The sequence below is a fragment of the Vipera ursinii genome (genome assembly GCF_947247035.1).
Source record: "Vipera ursinii genome assembly, chromosome: 1".
NCBI lineage: Eukaryota > Metazoa > Chordata > Lepidosauria > Squamata > Viperidae > Vipera > Vipera ursinii.
The window spans coordinates 172530711-172556382 of NC_139512.1; the positions used below are offsets into that span (position 1 = coordinate 172530711).

Sequence of the window (25672 nt, forward strand, 5' to 3'; positions counted from 1 at the left end):
GGCTGATTGACAAAAGGATTGTTCTCCAGCCTTTCCAAGTTGCCCATTCTTGAATTTGCCAAGCAACCTATTGGCGAAACCTCTTTTATTTATTGATGACCCAAAGGTATACTTACAGGCTCAAGCCAACCTGATGCAATTACATTAACAGGTAAGCTGAGAAATCCAAATCTCTAGTAGGATTCAACAAATAATTAGCGGGGGTTTTTTTTAAATCATTTCGCTATCATTTAGTAATCATGTTCAGCCCAGATTTAGTAGGCCTGCCTCCTACCTCAGCCACACATTCCTACTCCTGGTTTTATGCATTTTATCTTATTGCCTTCAGTCCGATTGTAATTTTTTCCCATCATCGCTTTCCAGATCCACTGATTCCTCAAATGTTCTCTTTGTTCACAATGTCACTCGTGACTTGGCACAGCTGTTACCCTCCTTCGGCTACCTTCCTTATGAGCCAATCTGAGTACCGTCATCTATACCCAGCTCTGGTTCCTTTACCTTTGTTCTGCCCGTCTCACCCACAAAATTAGCCTATGACTTACGACTCCTCTTTTTTCTACTGTACATGACATCAATGCCTAGAACCTTGGGTTCCCCCAAAAAAGAAACAGTTGTCACAATAGTTTAAGCTTCTACTTGTACTTGCCTCACAGACTTTCTCCAGTGTGGGCATCCATGAGGTGGCAAGATGGCAGTTCTGCAGAACTACCCAGCTGCCTTCTTTTACTGCCTTCTCAATCATGCGCATAGCAATGGGGCCTTGGCCTTGGCCCAGGGACAGAGAAGTGAGTTTTGATGCACCAAAGCCCTGTACATATAAAAAAAAAATCCATGGGGAAAAAAGAGAAGGGAAAAAAAAACATCAAATGTTGCAGTAGCACAGCGAGGGTAAGGTCGCATTCAACATTTAGAATCCTAAAGAAAGTCTTGCTGAAGTCACATTAAGTTGTTAAGCTCCATGTATGAAACAAATGCAATTGACAACGATCCTCTAGCAGGCTCCTTCCTTGCCTTTGTTTTATTGAGATGAGAGAGGTTACTAACAAGATTCATCAAGGCTTATTTCACGTAGGTTCTTCTTACCGATTCCTACAACCCTTGATAAGTGCTGAGTGGTAGCGTCCTGATTTCATACCTCAGGAGATATTAAGTAAAGGGATTGATGAAACCCTTCAATCTACCCTGTCAACATCACCAGCCAGCAAGGAAAGCCGCCCATCTGTCACCACTGCATTACTATGGTTTTAACAGATAGCTTGATCATCAACTTTCACCATTTGCCAGAATTTGCTTCCTTTACCTTGAGCAGACAAAGCAAGGCGAGTTTAAAGGGCTAAAAATTGCTGGCATTCTCCCGGAGTGTGCATGGTTAAGGCCATGTCAGAACTTCCCGTGCCTGGGAAAGCTAATGGCTAAAAACCACCAGCTTTTCCTCTTCTTCATCTCTTCTTGCAGCTAAGGGTACAGTAGCTGATTGCCAGGATAGAGAAGTAACAGGGTAAGTGGGAAGAGTTTGGCTCTTAATCTACCGGATCAACTAATCCTTGGGACTGAAACCCATTCCTTCTACTGAAATTAATATGTACCAAGGCTTGCAGTTAAAGGACACTATAAGTTACTTTAATGGATACAGATTCAACCAGGGACTCAGAAAAATGAGTATTCATAAATAGTGCAGCCTGTATTCATTCAACTACTAGTATGTGTTATTCACGCTGCATTCCATAAAAGGATAAAAACAACTACAGGAAGAGTGTTGTCCTCCTACAATCCCCTGGATACCAGCATATAAACCTCACATATGGTAGAAAGCAAAGTAATGTTATGAGCACTGTGGCACAAGCTCTGTCCCTTTTGTATGTGTGTGTTGTGATATTGCACACGTGTATGTAAACATGGCAACAACAGATGTGTCATTCTGTCAAAACCATTACTTTCTGAGATGAACCCATTGGGCTTCATCTATGTAAATCAGATCAAGCCTGTAAAATTATTTCATTTGATGTTCCCAGCAACCCTGAAGCCTTTTGCTCATATATCACCCCATCGAGCCAGTAAGCACTCCATGTTTTAGGCCTCATATCCACAGAGAATGAAATAGTCACCCACATACCTGGTCGTCAGCAAATTTAAGAAGAGCCGCCATGGGATCTGCACCCGGAGACAGCACAAAAATTAGTGGAGCACAGCAGTGGCTATCACCAAATGCTTTGTTTAAGTCAAAAGGAGGAGGCTCAATAAACAGACGGCCCAAGTTGTTAATGATAAATTCTTGCACCATGGGAATAACCTAGAAAGTCAAGAAGGCAAAAAACTATGAGATGGTTTTCCTTAAAAACCATATATATAAGGGACACGGTGGCTCAGTGGGTTAGGACGCTGAGCTTGTCGATCAGAAGGTCGGCAGTTTGGCGGGTCGAATCCCGAGTGCCGCGTAACAGAGTGAGCGCCTGTTACTCGTCCCAGCTTCTGCCAACCTAGCAGTTCGAAAGCACGTAAAAATGCAAGTAGAAAAATAGAGACCACTACGGTGGGAAGGTAACAGCGTTCCGTGCGCCTTTGGCATCTAGTCATGCCGGCCACATGACCACGGAGACGTCCTCAGACAAGCGCTGGCTCTTTGGCTTTGAAACGGAGATGAGCACCGGCCCCTAGAGTCGGAAATGACTAGCACGCATGTGCGGGGGAACCTTTACCTTTACGAGAGAGAGAGAGAGAGAGAGAGAGAGAGAGAGAGAGAGAGAGAGAGAGAGAGAGAGAGAGAGATGATTGACTTGTGCTGTTTAATAAAAACATGCACTAATCACAGAGTTTCGAATGTTGTCCTTTTACTTCTAACTCTCTTTGAAAAATGAAAAGGAATAATTTTGGTGCAAGGAAGAAAGGAAAAAGTAGAAAGGAAAAATTCTCTTGTTAGGTAAACTTCTAGAGCATTAACTATGAGTGTTACGTTCATATTTGATGCTATGTCCCAATCCATCTTTCTCCAAGCTGGCACGCTCTAAATGAGTATACCTTAAACTTTTTTTCTCTCATGAGGCCTTCCCATTTTTAAAAAATTATGGAGGACCCCCCAAAGGGCTTTTAGTTGTATGAGTTGTATTTATTCATATTTACCATATTAAAAATTAAAACTAATCCATTCACTGCTATTGCTTGATGAGATTTTAAAAATGTATTATTTTTCAACATAGGCTAGGTCACACTTTAAGAAACACTGTTCTAAATGATAGTAGACTGTGATATCTATCATCCCTTGAGGAGGTATAGCAATTCTGTGTTCATAATATTTGCTCAAATCCAAATCTTTAGGGGCAGGGATAAGCAATATGTAGCATATTGGGCCAACAGATTCTTCTCTTGATGTCCACTATTCTACATATACACACATGAAGAGAGAGAGAAAGAACATATAATATTGGCATACAATGACAAACAGCATGAGACATTGCCACCTTTATTTATAAGAATGCCTCCAGCTTCACTGCAGAAAATAAAAATTGTGACGATCTGGTTTACCTTAAGACTGCCATAAATCAGCTGCAAAAATATACAGCCACTGGATGGCAGAAAAGAGATGGACTGTCGCTGCCACCTAGTGTCTGTACAGATGTCTGCAGCCTTACTATGCCTCAAAAAAAAAGAAGAGAGAGAGAGAGAGAGTGGGGGGGGGGAAGATATATTGGGGGAGTGGAAGGCAGAAAGCAACCTGAGTGGAAGGAAGGGGTAAATGATCTAATCAGTTTGCCTTCTGAAAAATGGGTCGTTTAATAAGTTGTCATAGCTACCCCTGCAGTCATTTTGTTTGATTGTTCACAACTTAGGATCAGAAGAGTAGGCAGCATATACTTTGGGGGAAATAAAATACTTTAAAAAAAATGTTTTGAAAATTCATATGCACCCACCAGCTCCAAAAAATAATCTACCTCTCTCACTTTGGGCCACATCTTACATCAGAGAAGTTGGGTCCCAATGCCAGCTCAAGCAGGGACATAGCAAACCATTGTTCTGTGTTATTAGGGTGGTGAGCAGCCTGGATTGATAACTCTCAAGAATTTAGGCAAATGCAGCTTTAGATGACAAGAGCAAGAAAAGCAACACCTGCTTCAGGTAGTTATCTGCAGAATTAAAGGGAAAGGAGCATCCCAAGGAATAAGATGTCAAGTTATAGTAACCAATCTCTATAAAGGTCATTTTTTAAAAAAAAAAAGTATTTTATTGTTTTTACTTTTTGGCATTGCTGTAATGTTTATTTTATTTAGCATTTTCTAAAATATTTTAATGTAGACGTATTTTTTGAATTAGTGTTTTAACTGTAAAGACTTTTGAGCTTCACCTTTAAGAGGAAAAGGTGATTTAGATAAACTACCCATGTTTATTTATAGTTTATTCATCTTTTCCGCCCAACTTTTAAAGGTTGATTAACAGGTGACATCAATTGAGACAGCTAAGGAAATGCCTTTAAATGTGAAGCCAGAAGCCACAAATGCACGTGACTTTCAAAGAAAGTGCAGTGAGAACAGGTGATCGGCAACATCCGTAGCCTAAATGGAGGCTTTCCTGAGAGAAATCATTTCCACTTTCAAGAACCTACTTGAATTCAGGGAAATGTATGAATATCAAAATCGCCTGCAGACCTTTACTGCCTGGCCTTTTAAGAACAATTGCAAATGTTCTCCTGACAATGTAAGTCTAAGAGAAGTTCTGGGAAATTTTTAGAAAGTCTCCATGTTTTAAAAGTAGAGTTCAGCAAGTCTTTCTCTGTATAAATATAGTTCTACCTTGAATAATACTTTCAATTGCTCTTTAAAATTGAGGGTTTTTTTCCCCTCTTCCTGGGAGCCAAGCTATAAATTACTTTCTAATAAACCTCCAGAAGGAAAAGCCTGCTGCTAAATCATTCCTTGTTTGTTTTTTTAACATTTCAGAAGAGGGAAAAAGTCTACTCCCTCTGTCCCAAATCTGCAGGTTTTATTTCTCAGTTGTTTTACAAGCCTCTCTAGTTTTTAAAAGAAGCGCAGGCTGGCTCCCTTTTTTTTCCTAGAAATCATAGGGGGAAGTTCTCATAGGTGTATCTTTAAGGTGGGACAACTGTTGCTACAACCATCTTAGGAATTCTCTCCGAGGGAAAACTAGCAAATCCAGTTAAGGGATAGTTCACTTTCACATCTCTCTTTAAAATCTGCCCTTCTTTCTTGGCTCTGAGTCATCTTTGCTTTAGTAAAATTAAGCTGTCTGAGATGGCTCTGTAGAAAATGGAATATGCAGGACAAAGGAGATGCAACCTTTGTTGTAAGCTCAACAAAGTTTCCTTTTTTGGATTGCTTGGCTCTGGGATCTGCTGCAAACGGGGCGTGTTTGATAGTTGAGAGGGGGAAAAAAGAGAGTGGGACATCAGGCAGCCTAAGCAATTGTATAGACTGCAGAAATTTAGACTAATTCCAGATGCAGTACATTTTTCAGTATAAGTGAGAGAAAATGGTAACATGTTCTGAACTATGTTAGGTAGATGACCATGGCCTAACTGGTTGGGTTGGCAATATATATAACCTATGACTGTATTGTTGTAATAGAAACTGTATTGTATCACTTTAAATGTGTGATGATTGGCCAACGCTGTTTTTCCAACAGCCATAAGAGGGAGCTAGAGACATAGCTTCTTTCTCTCTGTTATTCTCTCTGTTACATTTTGCTGTTGCTTGCTGATTATTGTGGTTTGTGGGTTTGCTACTGTTTGCTAAACCTGAAGAACTGTGTTTTGAATTATGGACTGGTAAGAAGACCCTGTATTGGATAATCCTTGGACTATTGTTATTTGCTATCATCTCTTTACTTGTGTATGACCTGGACTGTTTTATCTTGGACTGTGCTATTGTATTATTCCACAAGTAAAATTGTTTACACACCTCAGTGTATCTGTGTGGTTGCTGCGTAAACTTGACTATGCAGAACTTTCAGATGTGAGCCAGAATCCAACCACCTGCAGCTAGCTTAGAGTATTATGTTAGGCCAGCTCCTGTTACCGATTCATTATTTGAGAAATAATAGCTTAACCTTGCTTTATGTGAACACAGCCATTGGTAAAGATCCAGCTGATAGCAAACATTATGCCAGGAAGCACAAAAGTTCTCCCTCGGTCTTCAAGGTGTCCTTATCTTCTCCTTATGTAGATGGCCAAGGCTGGCTTCATCCGCCATGCAGAGGAACCCGAGGTGGCCAAGTGCTTCTTCTGCTTGATCGAATTAGAGGGCTGGGAGTCCAATCACGATCCCTGGTAGGTATGGTCTGATTGCTGATCTTCTGCCTTGAGGCAGCTCAGACTAAGAATGTTGTTATCCGAGTGCTGGTAGAGGAGGTTAGAAAACCATTCCTTGGCTGGAGCAGAATTACTTTCCCCAATTTCTGATAGGTATCTCTCCACCATCTTTAGTGGAATTTCATCCTGTTTCAGCTCCCAAGTGAGGAAACAACAACTCAACCATCCTAGATAACTTGCTACTTTCCAAAGGTATATGTGCTGATAGTAACTTAGTAACTTGTTGCGTAACCTTACTCTATGACCGAATCACACTGGAAGATGTGTATGATGGGCAACTGCTTACATGGAAAATGTTTACATTTCTAACTGTACTACTAAGCTGTGTTCCAGAATGTTTCTTCTACTTTTCCTGGCTCATTTCTACTTCTTGCCAATGGCCTTTTTCTGTGGCAGGTTGGAGCACTCCAAGCGTAGTCAAGACTCATGTGGGTTCTTGTCCCTTTCGAAGAATTTTGACGATCTGACAATAGAGGAATACTATGAACTAGAGATGGAAAGGGTCAGAAATTTTCTCGTAAGTAACAGAACTGACATCAGGAGAGCTGAGGTGACCTGAGCAATCTGAACTTAATGTTGAACTTAAGGCAACTTCTGACCCTACCCACTCCCTAGCAAATGTGTCTTTTTCATGGGTCAATGTGAAACAAGGTGGTGGCTTCTGTTTCTAAAAATTTTGCTTTGTTGCTGCAAGAAGCTGTTGACGTACATACGACTTGACAGCTACCATTTTTCTCCCTATTTTTTTTCCTCTTTGACAAGCATTGACAAAGTTTTAGTTTTTTCACTCACAGTAGCCTAAAATCACGCTGGGCTATGAACGTGGATCCCAAATGAGCAACTGAGGTTGGAAACAATTACTGTCAAAGGTGTGGATGCTTTCTTAAAAAGGGGAAAGCTATTAATATATTCTGCAGTATCCCTTGTAGACATGTCCATGCTGTCTATCATCTAAAAATTGTGGCTAACTGAATTCTCCACTTGTTTTCAAGTGTAAAACCGGCGGAAGTATAATAAACGCCTTTGAAAAAGAAGTAGCTCTAACAAGGAAACGTCTTGTGGATCATTTCATGAATAACTACCAGTTCGTGTCAGAAGAGGAGGCTTGTGTCGTTTGCAACAAAAGATAATTGTGTGCCAGCCAACAAATAGAAGAGCATGGATTGCAGCTGACAGTCTTTTGTGATGACAAGCATGGTCAGAGGTAAAAGTACATAACTAATGAAATGTGAACAAGGCCTGGCCTGTAATACTGGCTAATATGACACAAATGGAATCTTCTGATAGCTATTTATGTTCCTGTTGCTTTTCTTGTGTGTAAGGCTTGTTCTGCATAAAACCAGAAAGAAGACGGAAGGAAATAATTCTGACTTATGGAAGTAATCCACTAAACTGAGATAATCTGTTTGGATAATGTAAAGTTATAATTTTGAATAAAGGGTTTTGCACAGACTTGAGAGGGATTTCTTTTAAACTGATATCCAAATGTCTGCAATAATATATCTTAGACAAATAATATACACAATACAGTCGTCAGTGTAATGCCAACAGTCCAGTATGTTGCTTTGGCATCACACATCAACAAGGTGTGATAAAATTTCCTATTTAAGAGCTTGTGTGTCACAATAATTTTCCTCCGTGGACAAATCTAAAAAGCAACAATGTTTTTATTAATATATGTGCTTCTCTCTCTTTTTTTAACCTGTTACGTGACTCCTATAAAACTGAAGACAGCAGTACTTTTACATAAAATAGTCAACAAGGAACCTGTGTGAATTAGGAAAGGAGAGAGGCAGTTAAGAAACTGTAAAACACTCCATTGGAAATGTCTATGTAGTTTGTATATATTAAAAACAAGCACAGATTATTTACCTAGAATCATCAAGACAAATAAACGTCACAGTAATTTAAAGGAGACAAGTGTTTCTATGTCTGGAAAGTTCTTGTCCCTTTTTCCATCCTCTGGTGTAATAGGAAGACAGAGACATAGCTACCCTTTTTAAGGGTGAACAATTGGATAGCATTCACTCTAATATACATTTGTTAAACCAGCTAACCATACTTACTTTGTCAGGTCTCAGACAACGAATGATTAGCATCCTCTGGAACCCTTCTAGTTTATTTTGCCACTCCTCAGGAAATTCCTCATGGTGAGGATTCTAAAAACAGAGATAATTCTTGAGCCAAACAATTGCAAAGGGGAGCGGGTTATAACACTAAACAACTAACCTGAAAATTATCAAAAGATTCAGTATCGTGTCATATAGTTCACATCAGGATGCAGATAGTTCTTGGCTTATGAATGCAGTTGGGACGGGGATGTCTGTTACTAAGTTGTGTGGTCATTAAGTGCCCAATTTTGGGACCTTTTTTTGCCACACTTATTAAAGTTGCCAGTAGCAATCGTATGACTCCTGGACACTTCAACTGACATAAATACATGCTGATCACTAAGCACCCCGAACTTCAGTCATGTGACCAGGAGGATGCTGTGACTGTTGTGTCAGGATTAAAATTGTCAAAGGGTCATAAGTTGAGAACTAGCCATATGTATCTACATGAATCATTTTTACAGTCCTACCCTCAGCCTCACACATACAAATATCCATGTATTTGTATATTTGACTGCATGTACCTTTCCAATTTAAGCCAAACCTTTACTTTTTTAAAAATGAGCTATAATTCATGAAAACTCAGGTGATATTTATCTGGTGCCTGAGGTGCCAAAAAAAATATTGTTTCACTACAGAAGATTAATATGGCTAGCTGTCTCAAGAAATTTATTCAAAACCCTTCATGGAAATCTCCAGCTATTTCCCAGTCATTAACTCCCAGTGGAAAAAAAAGTCTAATAATTTATTCTGAACCATTAGCAAACAATTTGCCTATTCAAAAAATGTGGTTTACCAGCGGTAATCAAACCACTATCCTATGTCTCAATGGCATTGGAACTATTGCCAACAGCATGATGATAGCTCTACTTCCAGTCTTCTAGGGTGGCTTCTCAAAAACGTTTTGCAGAAGCTTCCTCCACTTGCTTCGTTCAGAATGGAAGGTTTTCCAACCATCTCCAACTAACATTAATGAAGGAGTCATTCACATTTATCTGCTTTTTAATTCTAATTTATTTTACATGCCGGGGTCAAAACATGAAGTCTCCTGCCTCAGAGGAAGTATGCTTGGTCATGAAACTGTAAGTCATTCCCCAGTTTGTCTCTGTGGTCTCCTTAACAACATACCAACCTAAATATTTTAGCATCCCCTGAACCCATTTTAGATTGAGAGCTAAAGTAGGTGATGCTTCACTAGAACCAACAGATTCTATTTTAAACCTAACACACACATGGAGAATAATAAAGGAACTGGAGGAGGAGCAGACTGCCACCTCTCCACATACTGCGGTCCTAATCTCAACAGGATTACTATACACCTTCAAGGATCTAGCTAACATAGGAGCAAGACACACTTTGTGTGTAGTCATGTCTATTGCTCTGCACCTAGCAATTTTGCTAAGACCTCAAGAAATGGCTTTTCCTTATTTTGTTCCATGAAAAGCGGTGGATTTGGAATCATTCAAGCATATCCTCTACTCCTTAGAAACACAGCAAATGTATTGCCCTCAGATAGCTCCAGAACTTGCAGTGTCTACGGCTGCCTACCCAGCAAAAAAACTGAGTTGTGAACAATTTGGACAAAGCAATACTTCATCATACTGGTCTATCAAGCACTGCTTATTAATATCCAAAACTAATAATAATCATGCATGACTGCCCAGAGAAGCCACTGAGATTTATAAGCATCCCAATAACTTCAACAGAAAGGAAGAAAGTCTGAAGGCTAACACAGTCTGATTTCCAGTTTTACGCCAAGTAAAATAAAGCAGCCCTTAATTAACCAAAGCCATGTAGAATCAACAGCAATCTGAGGGAGGTGAATGTTTCATGAAGAGAGCAATAAAATATTAGCCACTTTGCAATTAAAAATTCGCCTGGATATAGAACCAATCAGAAACTGGCTTTCCAGAAATCTGACAAGATGGTCCAATTAGCAATTAATTGTGTTACAAACACAAAAGCTCTGTCAGATCCTATTCAGTTGCATGTGAGCTGAAGTATGTCTCAGTGCTGATCACTTTATCCCTGAACATACCAGCTGCAGCTGCTGCAAAATATCAGTATATCAAATAATCGGTCCTGATTATTAGCCCTGAAGCACATATCCCTTAGACTGATGCCGGCCTTGAAAGCCTGCATCGATATATAGCCTGCTTTTCATTAAGGGTAATTCTAAAATGGGAAATTATAAAATAAATGAATAAAACCATATCAAAAGTAAAAACAAAAAACAAAACAGACCATGGCAACGCGGGATCTACAATAAAAAAAAACAAAACAGCAGCACATGAACTGTTCTGAATTTTCTTACAGTAGTAATCTAAAAGTTGATATTTTTCAATTGACAAAATTATTAAGATAATTAGAAAAGTGATGATTGTACTTTACGCAGTTTATAAACACAGAATGCAAAAATGAAGATATATGTGGGATGTTTTGATGCTAAAGCAGAGATGAACGCTTATAAGGAGGAATGTGTATGCCAGGTAATTACAGACCTACCAAACTATCGTATACGTTTTTCCATCCTTCCTTCAAGTGTATAAATTCCTTTCGAATACTTCTGAAGGTTGGCAAATCATCCAGGCGGCAGATTTCATCCCAGGACTTTTGGGGAAGCCAGGGGCAGGGATTAGAATAGGGATTGTCCAGGCCTATCCCTCCTGTTAACAGAAACTTCCACTCGTCCTCATTAATCTGCAATAATTTCAAATGAAATAAATGACTTAAAACTTTGGACATTCAAAGATGCAGTTGTTTTATGCAGCCAAAACCAAATTCAGAGACTGTATTTTTCCAAATGTGTTGAGCGCTGCATCTGATTGGAAGCTGATTGCTTATCTTGAGGCCTCCTTTATGTGCTAATGTCTACCCTGGACAATCATGCAAATATTGAAGAGAAAACAAGTGGAGGGAGGAGAACTCTTTCTTCTTCAGATTTTCCTTGGGCAATGCTACTAATTTGTAATCGTTTACCGGTTGAGCTCCGGACAGCTCCTGACCTTCGCTCCTTCCGCCATGACCTGAAAACTTACTTATTTGAACAAGCCGGCCTGGTCTGATGGGTTTGGGGTATTTTAATATTAATTTTAATTAATTTTTATTGTAATTGGGCTTTTTATTTAATTCTTACCTTAACTTTTGTAAATTGTATTTTTATTGTATTTATTGCCCTGTACACCACCCTGAGTCCTTCGGGAGAAGGGCGGTATAGAAATTAAATTAATAATAATAATAATAATTGAACTCAAATGGAGGAAAGCTTAGTAATCGCAAAGATTCAACTTTCAAGGTGTTCTCAGTGCAACCCTGCAACTTACTGGAAATGGGAGCTGTTGGTTGCTACACCAATGCCCTTTCATGGTCAAAGACAACCATTTTGAATCTGAGGGGATGAGGGATCAAATCAAATTCTTCCAAATCTGTAAAACTAGGGATTCTGGTCTAGTCTTTCAGCATAACTGCAAGGACCAAGCATCCAGGAGGGCCTCAGTGTTAATGTTGATCTGCAAAGATATGCATCATTTTAAATTGTTTTTGAAAAAAAGGGTTAGCCCTTGCCTGAGGAACTTTTACTCAGGCAAAGACTAAGTTGTCTTATTCCACAGTCCTTCATAAAACTTTGCTCACTTGTTCTGTTTAGATTCATACATCAACAAGATATTTCCAGGAAATAGAGGAGCCCAAATGCTTAACAATACATCACTTTGACTGGTTGTGGTATTTTAGAAAGAGAACATTTTGGTGAGTTGGTTGCTATACCTTCTGTGCCGCAAAAGGTTTTTTTCTTTTTTCTTTTTGCTTTTGCATCTTGCCTTTTCCTGGTAGCTTAAGGCAGCTTATGTGGGGGGAAGGGAAGAATTTTATCCCCATAAACTTAAACTCAACAAACATCCCTGTGTCAAGTGGGAAGTTAAACCTAAGGGTCCTGAATAACTGAGTGTCCCTAATAAAAAATCAACCACATTCATACACGCATAGAAATGTAAACACACCCCCAACTCAGTAATCTACGGCATCATATACACTCCCTGTAGGGGACTTCTGAGCCCTGTCCCATCCTTTGCCCATCCCCTATAGTAGTAGTTGTCGATCAGAAGGTTGGCAGTTTGGCGGGTCGAATCCCGAGTGCCGCGTAGCAGAGTGAGCGCCTGTTACTCGTCCCAGCTTCTGCCAACCTAGCAGTTCAAAAGCACGTAAAAAATGCAAGTAGAAAAATAGGGACCACTACGGTGGGAAGGTAACAGCGTTCCGTGCGCCTTTGGCGTCTAGTCATGCTGGCCACATGACCACGGAGACGTCTTCGGACAAGCGCTGGCTCTTCGGCTTTGAAACAGAGATGAGCACCGGCCCCTAGAGTCGGAATCGACTAGCACGCATGTGCGGGGGAACCTTTACCTTTATAGTAGTAGTAATGGAGGAAAGCTGCAAGATAAGGAAGAGCAGAGGGCCTGATTCTGGAGGGAGTGAGAGAAGCAGAGGAAGCTGGATCCTGGGATAAAGAAAGACAATTGTTTGGAGAGAAAAGAAGGATCTGATCTGATTCTGGTAAAGGCTGAATTAGGACAAGGGGGAGAAAACAAGCAAGCAGCAAAGGGACACATTAGGGAGGGATACAAGGCTAGATGCAAGCCAAAGAGAAGGACTGAAGGAGACCGAGAGCAACAGTGCAATGAACAGAGAGAATGGCAGGATAAGATGAGGATGCAGAAAGAAGCACGTTGGGAAATGTGTGAATGGGGCAGTAAGGGGCCAAGGGGCTGCTTTAAAAGTTTCTTTAAAAGTAAACAAGCAAGTCTGACCATTTTTGCCCTTTTTTACTTTCCTGCTGGAATTCAGAGCTTAGAAATATCTGTGAAAAAAAACTAGAGTATCAGACATATAGTAGGTACCCCATTATGCAAAAATCCCACCCAGTAAGGTGTTTTAGGAGCACTAACCAATTTATCATGCTTCAGGAGATTTACATTCAGGCAGAAGGAGAAGAGCAGCTTGTCTTTTTCAAAGAGCGAGCGGCAGATGTTGACATAGAGGGAGTAAGTAAAGTGATCTTTGAGAAGCCTCAGTCTGCAAGTATAAAAAATAATAATTGAGAAGGGATCTAAAAGACGGCACTGTGGCAGCCACAAATCTGAAGATCCTTTAAATTTCAATTCTACAGGAGTAATCTTTTAAAAAAAAATTAAAGATTTTATTTTTAAAAAACTGCACAAGGAAGCTCACTAATCCCTCTTAGGAAGATACCCTTCAGAGGCGCTCATATCTAATAGCCACCGACTTCCATGAACTGGTTCAACCCTTTTCTAAAGACTGCCAAGCTGGTTGCATTACACTCCGTGGTACCAAAATTCCCAAGTTGAATTACATATTTTGTAAAAAAAAAAAATGCTTTCTTCTGTCCTTTCAGGATCACCACTGGTTTTAATATATTGGAAAGGGGGAAATAGCCTATCCTTATCCACTTTATCCATACCAGGCATCATTTTGTAAACCTTAGTCATCTTCTCTCTTATTCACCTCACAAATATTATGTTTTCTCATAAGAAAGCTGTTCCATCCCCTCCATTATTTAGGTGCCCTCTTCCAAACCTTCTCCAGCTCCTCTATATCCTTTTCGAGATGCAATAACCAGAATTACACACAATATTACAGATGTAGTCATGGCATTAATTTCTATAAGAAAAATATATTATTGGCACCTCTATTTTCAATAGTTTCTTATCATCCCTAACATGCTGTTGGCCTTTTTTTTACAGCAGATGTGCCCTGTGTTAACACTTTCACTGAACTGCTTACTGTTATTTCAAAGTGTCTTTCCTCCAACAATTACCTTAACAACAAACTAGGGCCTAAACCAAAAGCAAGTGCACATGTTATTTGTGTCCCTCCCCCCATCCCATCCCACTAAGCTATATTATGGCTTAATGTGGTTACCTGACTGACATAACTAAGCATTGAATGCTACCATTTTGCCATACAGTCCATTTGAAAACCGTCACATTTATTCAATGAGGGGGTCCTTGGTACTCTCTGAGCTTGCTTGTTTTCTTGCAGATGTTTCATTACCACAATGCTAGTTTCATTACCTAGTTTGGGTAATGAAATGTCTGGAAGAAAACAAGCTCAGACAGCACCAGGGACCCCTCATGTCAACCTGGAGCTACAAATAATCTCCTTTATTAGTACATGTATTCAATTTCTGTTACTGCACTTTCCGACAGGCCCATGTAGTTTTGCAAAGCAGTATCTCTGAGCACTTACAATCACTACCCTTGTCTGACTACAGTTAACATTGCCAGAGACATAGTTGGCCCATTTAAAGTTGTAACAACTTTAATGGTAAGTAATGGTTCCAAAGTCAGGATAAATAGGTCCAAACACAAGAAAACAGTAAGCAATCAAACACCCAAAAAGTACAGAGAGGGTGGGTGTGTTTATTACTGAACAGTCCCAAGCTACCAATGAATATCACATGAAATCTAACGCTGAACTCAATTTTCACAGCACATTATTTTTTAAATGACTTTTCAGTAAAGTCAACTTGAATGCTGTGTCCAATTAACTGAAGATACTGAAATTAGTCAAGCTAGGGCTGCCTAATTTTCTCAAGGTTTGGTATTTAAGGCTTGTTTTGGTATTTATACTGAATTATTAAAGAACACTTGGGAGGGAGGGGAAGCTTTGAATGAAAAACTTAGAAATGTTCCAATCCCAGCTCCACATCTTTCTTATACAGTTCTTCAAAGTGAGGCATTTATCTCTTTCAAAGTATTTGGTCTCCAACTTGCACAGGTAAAATATGCCCACAACAACAACTTCTCTCTTCATATAGCCTTAAGCATATTAAAAACAGTTTATAAAAGCATACATTGCCTTGTTTTCATTTTACTAGAACTCCAACATTGAAAACTTAAAAAAACAGACTTGTTTTGTGAAGCAGAACAGAACAAAAGCCACACTCTTTCTCTGTAAAAATCCACTCCTGCATATCCACAATGTCCCAGACTCCCCCTGATATAATTTAAGATGATTGCCATTCTGCATTGATACCTTTAGAACAATCTTGGAAAATAGAAAGTGGCATACAAATACTTTAACCAAATAAATAGTGGGAGTCTGAAGTCTGAAATAATCTGGAATTCTACTAACAGATCTAGGTCTGCTCACCCTGGTTCAAACTACAATAAAATACTCTTTTTGTTGAGTGGGGGGAAAAGCACATAGTTAATCCAATGAAATCAGTACACACATGCTAATTTGATTAATATGTAGCTTGATTAATACATAATTCCAGTCCCAGATTGGAGTTGTTTAGTAGACTTAGAAGAAAATCCCATCTCCATCTATTGGTTCCCTTCTTACTCATTTTTTTGTTAATTTTTAATGTTCAAAGTTTTTATGTTTTATATTGCTGTTTTATGATGCTGGAAGCCATGCAGAGTCACTCGACAGTGAGATGGGCAGCATATAAACTGAATAAATATATTTTGTGTAGAGCTTTTCAATATAATTAATAGCCTAAGTAACAAAAACAGAAAATCTCAATCCACCTATTCCTGCTAGATGCTCCATAGTGAGAACAGATGGTAAAAGCAGCAATAGAATCATAATTATTTCATATACCTTTCTTGCAAAATATCTGCCTTTTCTGAGTTGTCTATAGACATGATGAAGAGGTTGATGAACCAGGTTAAGGAATACTGGTACATGGGCTCAATATTGGCCAGATCGGCAATTGAAAAAAAGAGGATTGATGAATGAACTGCAATGGGGCGGTAGCCCATCCGGGCAACATCTATTTTCCTTTCCGTTTCTTCTGCTATAGCTTGCTTTTCTGAAATTTCATTAGCCAAAGCTTTAGAAGAGGATAATATCTTGATAGCAGTCTCGTCTTCCAAAATATTTCCTTCAGATGATGACAGAACTTCTAAAATTTTGTCCTCTATTTCCTGTAGCTGTCTATAACAGAGAGGTAGATTAATACCTTGTAGAACCTCTGAGTTATCTAATCCAAATATGATTTGATACAGACGAGGGACCATAGAATATTAAGTTACTTTAGAAACAAAAGTGGGTTTGAGGGAACAAATCTTTGAGAGTTACTTTAAAGTTTAAAGTACTTCCAAGAGGAAACAGACACAAAACGGATTTTGTACAACAATTTCTTGACCCATTCCAGAACACACACAGTTCTACATCAGCTTTCCCTAATTTGATGCTTTCCAAATGTGCTGTACTTAACTTCCATAATCCTCATTAAAATCTAAAATATAATAGAGTACATCTGCTGAAGAAGCCCATTTTACAGAAATCATGAGCTTTCCACTCTTGGAAAAAATTAATAGTGGGCTCAGTTCAATCCCTATCTCCTAAATTTCTCCGATCTACGCTAATCTTGGGGAAAGTCTGAATTGCTCTTCTCAATGGCTAGAGATCTTTCATAATTCTACTCTGTCCCTCAGCTGCCACTCTAAGCTGCATTTTACAATTGAAAAATAACGAAGTCCACTTTGGAATGCAGCAGTCTTTCCTAGTCTGTACTTTTCATATGTTTATCAACTTCTCACGCGTCCACTCACAAGAAAGATTCATTATTACGGTATTTAGAAAAATAAATCAAGAGAAGCCTCTGTTATCAAACAGCATCTACAATCTGATCTAGTATCAGCTATTTAGTACTTCACCATGCAGTAGCCAGATGTCAACATTAAACATTGGCACTCCCCTGTTTCCCCTTAAAAACTATTTAATAGCCTCTGAAAAAGTAGGAGATTCCATATAACCATCATGGACAGCTTGCATTAACCTCCATTAAGGTGCCTAAGTCCTTTATAAAAATCATCTAAGCCAGTGACTGCATCTTACAATGCTAAAGTCTCTATATGGAAGGATGGAAGGCTGAATTAACTTTGAGCCGGTCAGGATCGAACTCCTGACTATGGACAGAGTTAGCCTGCAACACGGCCTTCTAACCACTGCACCACCACAGCTCACATGACTGCAAGATGCTGCAACTATTGTGTTAACCCGTTCCCAAGAGCCCATATTGCCATCACATGACTACAGGGGCATTGTGACGATTTTAAGTGCAAGGACCAGTTGTACATCACTTTTTTCAGTGCCATCATAAATTTGAATGGTCATTAAATGGATGGTTGTAAGCCCAGGACTACTGTAGGTTAATTACTTTCTCTCTGTAGAACATTATCATTCAGTTGAGATAATTTTCTATCTAATAATAATTTGGTACTTTTTATTTTCAGCTCCTTGTAAGATCAGGGCTTGCTTTTCTTCTTCCAGATCTGGCCTCTCTCTTGCAACAACTATTCCAAGCAGCTGATCTTGCATCCCCTCTGAGGTTATCATGAAATTTAACAAAGTTACCTGAAAATTTCAAGAGTTCCAAGTTAGAATTAGAACCAGATAAGCCCAAACCCAGTAGTAATCTCCAGCCATCCAAATAAGATACTTAAACATTAGGATGCTATGTTAGATTCTAACACAATGGTCTCCAACTTTCTTGGCACCAGGGCCAGTTCTGTGGAAGACAATTTTTCCACAGACCTGGGGGGAGAGATGGTTTCGCTTTCGCTCCCTCACCTGCAGTGCAGCCCACTTCCTAACAATGGCGCTTGGGGACCCCTGTCCTAACATATATCAAACATTTCTGAGAAAGAGAAGAGAATAGCTTCTGCTTTTGTCTGAAAGTTGTCCTCTTCACCATATGGCAGTTTTCTCCAAACAAGTACTTCCAAAATATATTTTCATGATTTCTAGAATTCCCATACTTGTGGATAGTGGGTGAAAATTCTTGGAATTATACTTTCAGTACAAATGGAAAGTGCTAGGTTGGAGAAGACTGCCATAAAGTAATTCCCACCTAGTGGCCACAAAATAACAGCATTCTATGCCCAAAGGGACCATTTGGAGCCCTAATAAAAACAGATTAGCACAGATCATGATGGAGAAAACCTAGCTATTTGGTCATTAAGAATTGGCAATTACTTGGCTGCCACATAATCAGTCAAGCAAAATCTCTGGGTTGGACTTTGATAGACTAACTAGCTTTCAGCTCAGCTGCTTTTCCAGAGAAAGTGCTATCAAGACAGGTTTTGCCCCATTTATTTGGGAACTGCAGGGTTGGCAAAATCTGATTGGTGGGAACACCTGCCTACAGCTTCCTGTTCCACAAAGTTTTCCCTATCCTGAAACCAAGACACTTTGATGCTTTTTCTATTCTTCCTCATGGAGGCTGTTTGGTTCCTCCCACTCCCTTCCCTCTCCCAAAAAGCAAATGCAAATATTAGAGTTGTTGGATGTCAATGGATTACAATGGGTTTTTCACATTCCTCTAGCAATAGCAATAACAATAACACTTAGACTTATATACTGCTTCATAATGCTTTGCAGCCCTCTCTAAGCGGTTTACACAGTCAGCATATTTCCCCCAACAATTTGGGTTCTCATTTTACCAACCTCGGAAGGATGGAAGGCTGAGTCAACCTTGAGACGGTCAGGATCAAACTCGTGGCAGTCAACAGAATTAGCCTGCAATACTGCATTCTAACCACTGCACCACCATGGCTCATAGCAGGACAGGGGTGACAAACTGCTGGCCCACAGGCCGGTTGCATCATGTGGAGGCTGCGCCCAACCCAGCTCCGGCAATGCAAAAAAAGTTGCAATACATCGCAACACATCACGTGACACGGCAAGTTTGACACCCATGCAGCAAGAGGTTGGGAGGCAGAGTGTAGTGAAAAGGGCATCAATAAAGAGATTCTTACGGTAATATAGGAAAAAGTAAAGAAAATATAATAGAGGAGCTTTTAATTTAACGTTGGGGTTTAGCTTGATTCTTTACCCTGGACTGAACTGACTTTTGTTAATGTCGAAGATGAATACCTACCTGTTCAGAACATAGGGGAACCCCTGAAATTCATCCATGGAAGATATATGGCCTATTCACATTCAGTCTTTGTCATTTTTACTGCCTTCTTCCCGTTGTTCGGTACTTTGTATTAGTATTAATATGCTTAAATATTTTTAAAATTATATATAATACACATAATCACTCACATGTAGGTCAATGGGAGAGAGTGGAAAAAAGCATCTGCTCACGTTAATGTTATATGTGCATTATATATGCATGCAAATGCATAGGGAGAAGATTAAGAAAGGGATTGTGGTACTGCTAATAAAGACCGTCCACTTGCTTATGAAACAAAAACCAAATCACCTGCGGTTCCCAGGCAAAATGCTTACTTTGACGGAGGTTTCTGGGAGGTAGTGGGGGTTTCGCAGCTTGGTTGTAATGTAAAAGCGAAAGTCCGGAGCGTATTCAATGGTCGAATCCCCAAGGCGGATGCAGATGCTGCCAGCCTGCTTGAAAGTCTGCTTAAGCAGAAGAGGCTCCAGAATGGGGTCCAACTCTTCGCCGACATTTTCTAGCAGCACTTTGGTTCAGCCAGAAATTGAGACAAACCATAAATTTACAAGAGGCAAAAACAAAGGGCACAAAGCACAGATGATGCTAAAGTGGAAAGCAGTCTTGGAGACCCAATAATTGGTAGAAAATATAAACATTTGCCATCTAACTCCAAGTGCCTATCTTTACTGTTACACATGACTATCGCTAATAAAATCTGATAGCTGTAATGTTAACACAGGAAAAAAATAAGGAACCTCTATTACAAAATTTGGAAAATTAATGGTTGGAAATATAGTGCCAATAAAATAATTTTTTATTCTTTTTGAAAAGGATTGTCCAAAGAGATAAAATTATGCAAGTTGAACAAATAAAGGATGTAGGAGATGGAAGTACTACAAATAATGAAGGCCAAGTATAGAGCTGAATCAGCATGTCATGAGATATATACCTTTAAAAGCAAAGCCTAAAGGAATTAAGAGAAAATTCCAGCAGTTCCACAAAGATGTTATAACTTATAAGTGATGAATAAAACTGAGAACATATGTGCAATATGGTCAAACTCCATCGGTTTTAATTTTGTCCTTCATATGGAAAATACAATCTGTATAATGCCAAAGATATAATTATTGTGAGAAATATTAGATGAGATACTATGTCCTAAATCCCCACCTGTCTGCACGTTTTTCCCAATTTGGAGGACTATTAATTTCCTTTTGAAATGTAAAATAGTTTACTATCTGATGTATTAAGATGTATTAAGATGGCGGCGCCTGGAATGGCTGCGGCTGCATTGGCTCTTGAAGGCGAATAGTTTTGGGAGGGCTATAGGCCACATGATCAGGAAGATTTTAATGTGTTTGAGCAACATGGTAGAACTAAGGTAACATACGACCGACAATCTTTGCTGGCATGGCGAGTTGCTAGTTGTTTTGGAACTGTTGGTGAGACCGTTAAAAGTCGTTGGCGCTGTTTGAATTTGTTCTACCAGCAGCAAGATCTGACTGCTGGCCTAGTGATTTATTGTATCGCAAATCAGGGCTGTTTCCAGAGGAGGCAGAGGAGGAGAGGACCTGGAGCTTATGGAGTGAAGGAACTGGATGAGGCTGTCGCCAGGCCCAGAGGAAGAGAGTGGGGCTTTTGGAGGAGTTAGAGGTGGCAGCAGCGTGCTCCAGGGGCGAAAAGAAGCAAGGCCTCTTTAAGGAAAAGGTGGAAGAGTCAGGATCAGAAAAAGGAAAGAAGGCGAGGTTGTCAGAATACAAGCGAATTTGAGGGCTAATCCACATGGAGCCCCATTTCCATCTGTCCTGTATGCCATCGTTCACTCCCTAGAGACTAAAATGGACAATGTGAAAGTTGAGCGGGCCACGAACAAGGAGTATATATCAGAGGTGGTGACCCATTGAGAGCTGTATGCAACGAAATTTCATTTTGATGTATGCCGATTGGTGTACATTCAAAGTGACAATAAAGTTAACATTAACATTACATTACACCTAAATGATTCTAACACTTATAAAAATTAATTGTGCACTGTGCAAATTTGCAAGAAAAATCTACTTTTGAAGACTTGATAGCTTACCAGGTGTACCAAACTGAACACAGTTTTCTAGTGTTCGTACAAATTCACTGTCACTGAGCTTTATGACATGCAAGCTGTTGGCTTTTTCCATATTTTTCACCCATTTGTTTGCTTGACCCTGAGGGTCAATCATAAGTGGCCATCTTCTTGCATTTCTGGAGAGAGAAAACAATGGAATACCTCAGCTTTGTGAATTTGCATGGCACATTTATTTGGGGCTTTATTATGTCCACTCAATCAGGTCCAATTCTCAGAGACTGCCTAGACAAGTCCCGCCAATTTCCTTGGCAAGATCTTTCAGAAATGGTTTGCCATTGCCTCCTTCTTAGGGCTGAGAGAATGTGCCTGGCCCAATGTCACCCAACTTGGCTTTGTGCCTAAGGTGGGAGTAGAAATCATGACCTCCTGGTTTCTAGCCAGATGCCTTAACCACAATATCGATCTGTGCCTTGTAGTTGAACACATTTACAAGATCCCGATATTAAAAATTAAGTGTTTTGTGAGCCAGAACAGTGTCAGGAATTCTCTCTTGACTTCCTTTGAAGACCTACCTATTTCCTTCCAGTTTTATGCTTTCACTTTCTGGACCCTTGCAAAAGGAAATAAGCTAGCATCTCATAGTCCACAAACGTGTGAGATATAATCCAAGGGGAAAATAGAAGTCCCCTCTTTTTGAAGTAATCACTGGCATATGTCCTTTTTCCCATGCTAGTTATTGTTATCTACCCAACAAAATGAATGGATGCTCCACATTCCTTTCATAGAGACCTTCCTGCATTCATCAGTTGTGTCTCCATTTCAGTGCAGTGTTGCCTTCACTCCCCAGATCGCTAAGCAAGCAGATCCCTAGTCAACACAAGGGCAATTCTATAAGCAAATGCTAATCTACATGGTCAACAGCCTTAATCATCCAGTTTAGCCGAGCGATATTGAAGAATTGAAAAGTCTATAGCTATAGGCCACTGTTCACATCTTTCCACAAACGCATAAAGATCAGGAAGGTGGAATTGAGGGTGATTTTAGAAGCAGGTATTGGCAGGATGGAGCAGGATCAAATAGCAAGCCTCCCTCCTTCTCTCAATGAGCATTGAACAACATTTGTTTTGAACGGATCTGGAAGTGGAAGCAGGTATTGGCATCTAGAACACTATTCCAACTGGAAAAGGTTGCCTTACAAAACAGCAAGTTCATGTTCGAATCTCTGCGTATACTTAACACAAAAATAACAAGGGCTTTAATCTAAAGACTGCAACTTCCTAAAGCAATAAAGCATTTAACCCAAGGAAAGTATGAACACTGAGTTAGTACTTTGGCTATTTGGGGCCCATATTACCAGATTCCCAGTGGCTGAAGGGTTTTCTATAGCTCTGCCATTTTAGATTTTAGACATTTTTGATCTTCTCAACCTGGCTTTCTTCTGGCATTCCAAGCTAGCATATTCAGAAATTGCATTAGCTTGTAATTTAAGATTTCATCAGCCAACAGGATGAAAATTTAGAGAGCAATGTTTTAAATGTGAAGGATTATGTCCCGAGACCTTTTGCATGCGCTTCACTACCAAACACTGCATATTATGTTTTTTAAATGAAAAATATACAATAGTATCTTATTGCACCCCTACAAGTAGAAAATAGCAAACAACACTCTCCAAAGAAATAAATTATGCTTATCTGAAGTTTCTGTACTTACGAGATAATAATACCATTATCAATGGAAAATAAATCAGAAGGCAACCCAGCTATGTTCCAAGCTCTAATTTTCACTGCTTCTCCTAAAGTTGTAGTTAGAGAAAAATCATCCGAGCAGGGAATGCCTCTGGCTTTGCATGTCAATATCCAGTCCCGGGCTTGATTCTGGAAAGGAAAAATGCTAAACATTGGCCAGCTATTTTGAAAAATGGTTTTAGTGTTATGAGGCTCATTGGCAGTATCAATAATGACTTGTCAGCCTTGACCATTTGCTGGGACAAATTTGAGTTCCTTCTAACTGTTTTTAATCTGATGCCTTCTACTAAAAAGCAACAAAGTAATATTTACAAAATGATGCCCAAGACATGTTTTAGTTATTATTTATTTAATGAAACTTAAAATGAACAGATCATTTTTTTGCCTTTCACCATCCGATTAGCCCTGATTTTATCCATTTCTTCCATAATGCCCTTGGAGAGAAACATCATAATCAGAGAGTGAACTCAGAAGTGTACATAGTGTAAAGGTAAAGGTAAAGGTTCCCCCGCACATGCGTGCTAGTCGTTTCCAACTCTAGGGACCGGTGCTCATCTCCGTTTCAAAGCCGAAGAGCCAGCGCTTGTCCGAGGACGTCTCCATGGTCATGTGGCCGGCATGACTAGATGCCAAAGGCGCATGGAACGCTGTTACTTTCCCACCGTAATGGTCCCTATTTTTCTACTTGCATTTTTACGTGCTTTCGAACTGCTAGGTTGGCAGAAGCTGGGACGAGTAACAGGTGCTCACTCTGTTACGCGGCACTCGGGATTTGACCCGCCAAACTGCCGACCTTCTGATCGACAAGCTCAGCATCCTAACCCACTGAGCCACCGCGTCCCTACATAGTGAAAGACCCCCCTAATACTGTTTATCAACAAGGGTGGAAATCTAGAGAGATGTACACACCTGATATTCTGAAGATTAGGCATCATGTACTCAGTGAAAGCTACAGTCATAAGCAAAAGGCCTTAATTAACAGGTTATGACACTAAAAGTTACAGCACAAAATAATTGTTTCAGCTATTAAACAGTATGACTGGGTACGCTTCTAGGCTCAATCTAGAAAGCTCTCAAAACACATAATAGTGTGCAATATTCAATTGGAATTTCTCAGCATCTAGTTTAGATGGATCAGAGGTATATATCATTCATCCAGATCAGTCAGGTATATATATATATCATTTTGGGGATAAAATCCTTCTAGGCGACTTACAGCCTATATCAAAATCTGCTGAACAGCAGAAAACTGATCATGCTATGATTGAAACAGACTTATTGGAGGACGAGGGGTGACATGATAGCAGTGTTACAATATCTCAGGGGCTGCCACAAAGAAGAGGGAGTCAAGCTATTCTCCAAAGCACCTGAAAGCAGGACAAGAAGCAACGGATGGAAACTAATCAAAGAGAGAAGCAACCTAGAACTAAGGAGAAATTTCCTGATAGTTAGAACAGTTAATCAGTGGAACAACCTGCCTCCAGAAGCTGTGAATGCTCCAACACTGGACATTTTTAAGAAGAGACTGGACAGCCATTTGTCTGAAATGGTATAGGGTTTCCTGCCTGACTAGATGACCTCCAAAGTCCTTTCCAACACTATTATTATTATTATTATTATTATTATTATTATTATTATTATTATTATTATTATTATTATTATTATTATTATTATTATCATTATTATTATCTGAAGACTCATTTGTTCGAACAAGCTGGCCTGGCCTGATGGGGGATGGGTTGGGATTTTATTGTTGTAAATATTTTTACCTATTGTTTTAGCCTGGGTAGTCGTTTAATTCTTTTTAAACTTTTGTATCTTTGTATTTTTATATGTTTGCCCTGTTCACCGCCCTGAGTCCTTCAAGAGAAGGGCGGTATACAAATAAAATTATTATTATTATTATTATTATTATTATTATTATTATTATTATTATTATTATTATTATTATTATTGATCATGCACAGGGGGAGATACTCAAATATGCACAAAACTGTTAATGAATAATGTGTTCTGATGCAGTTGATGCTTTTGTTTTTCTGTTAATGTAATCTAATACTTTTTTTAAAAAAAGATGTTTGCAGGCAAAGCATCAGGATTCTTTTAACAATCTAACCTGGAGACTGGTAGCTTTGAATATTTGTGCAAGAGAAGCAGAAAATTCTAGCAAAGCAAGCTTTTCACCTGCTTTACTTTTTTCTCATGGAAAGATGAAAATGAGAACTGAAAAGGAAGGCAGAACAGCTAGAAGTCATCTGATTTTACCCTCCTTTTCCTTGGAATCCTTCCCACAGAGATGGAGGTTGGTTGTTGTGGGAAGGACAGGAATATCCAGGCAGAGCTTTTCCAACTACTTCTTTCCCACAGAAACGAATATAATTCATAGTAGGTAGAAAACAGAATTACTTTTAAGACAGAACATTTTTACATTAACAAAGTTGGAAATAAGGAACTAAGGAAACTAAACTGGATGGTCTTAAATAGTAATGGAAGTGAATATGCCTTCAG

General features: G+C 39.4%; 2 protein-coding genes across 2 annotated transcripts in view; one reads left to right on the plus strand and one right to left on the minus strand.

The window, feature by feature from the left end:
• DNAH7 (dynein axonemal heavy chain 7) overlaps positions 1 to 25672 on the minus strand; it is a gene marked incomplete at its 5' end in the record, with an annotated part of 161860 nt that overhangs the window by 15462 nt on the left and 120726 nt on the right. The window contains 10 exons of the mRNA XM_083349744.1: positions 647 to 808; positions 2114 to 2290; positions 8383 to 8475; positions 10933 to 11127; positions 13371 to 13497; positions 16054 to 16389; positions 17681 to 17814; positions 19696 to 19886; positions 21441 to 21595; positions 23130 to 23293. Of these exons, the coding sequence (XP_083205870.1) occupies positions 647 to 808; positions 2114 to 2290; positions 8383 to 8475; positions 10933 to 11127; positions 13371 to 13497; positions 16054 to 16389; positions 17681 to 17814; positions 19696 to 19886; positions 21441 to 21595; positions 23130 to 23293 (1734 nt within the window). The remainder of the gene's footprint in view (positions 1 to 646; positions 809 to 2113; positions 2291 to 8382; positions 8476 to 10932; positions 11128 to 13370; positions 13498 to 16053; positions 16390 to 17680; positions 17815 to 19695; positions 19887 to 21440; positions 21596 to 23129; positions 23294 to 25672) is intronic.
• On the plus strand, positions 4553 to 7662 carry LOC310642714 (baculoviral IAP repeat-containing protein 5.1-like). Its single transcript, XM_083366601.1, has 4 exons — positions 4553 to 4686; positions 6171 to 6274; positions 6713 to 6833; positions 7309 to 7662. The coding sequence occupies exons 1-4, from the start codon at positions 4609 to 4611 to the stop codon at positions 7444 to 7446; spliced, it is 441 nt and encodes a 146-aa protein (XP_083222727.1). The 5' UTR covers positions 4553 to 4608; the 3' UTR covers positions 7447 to 7662.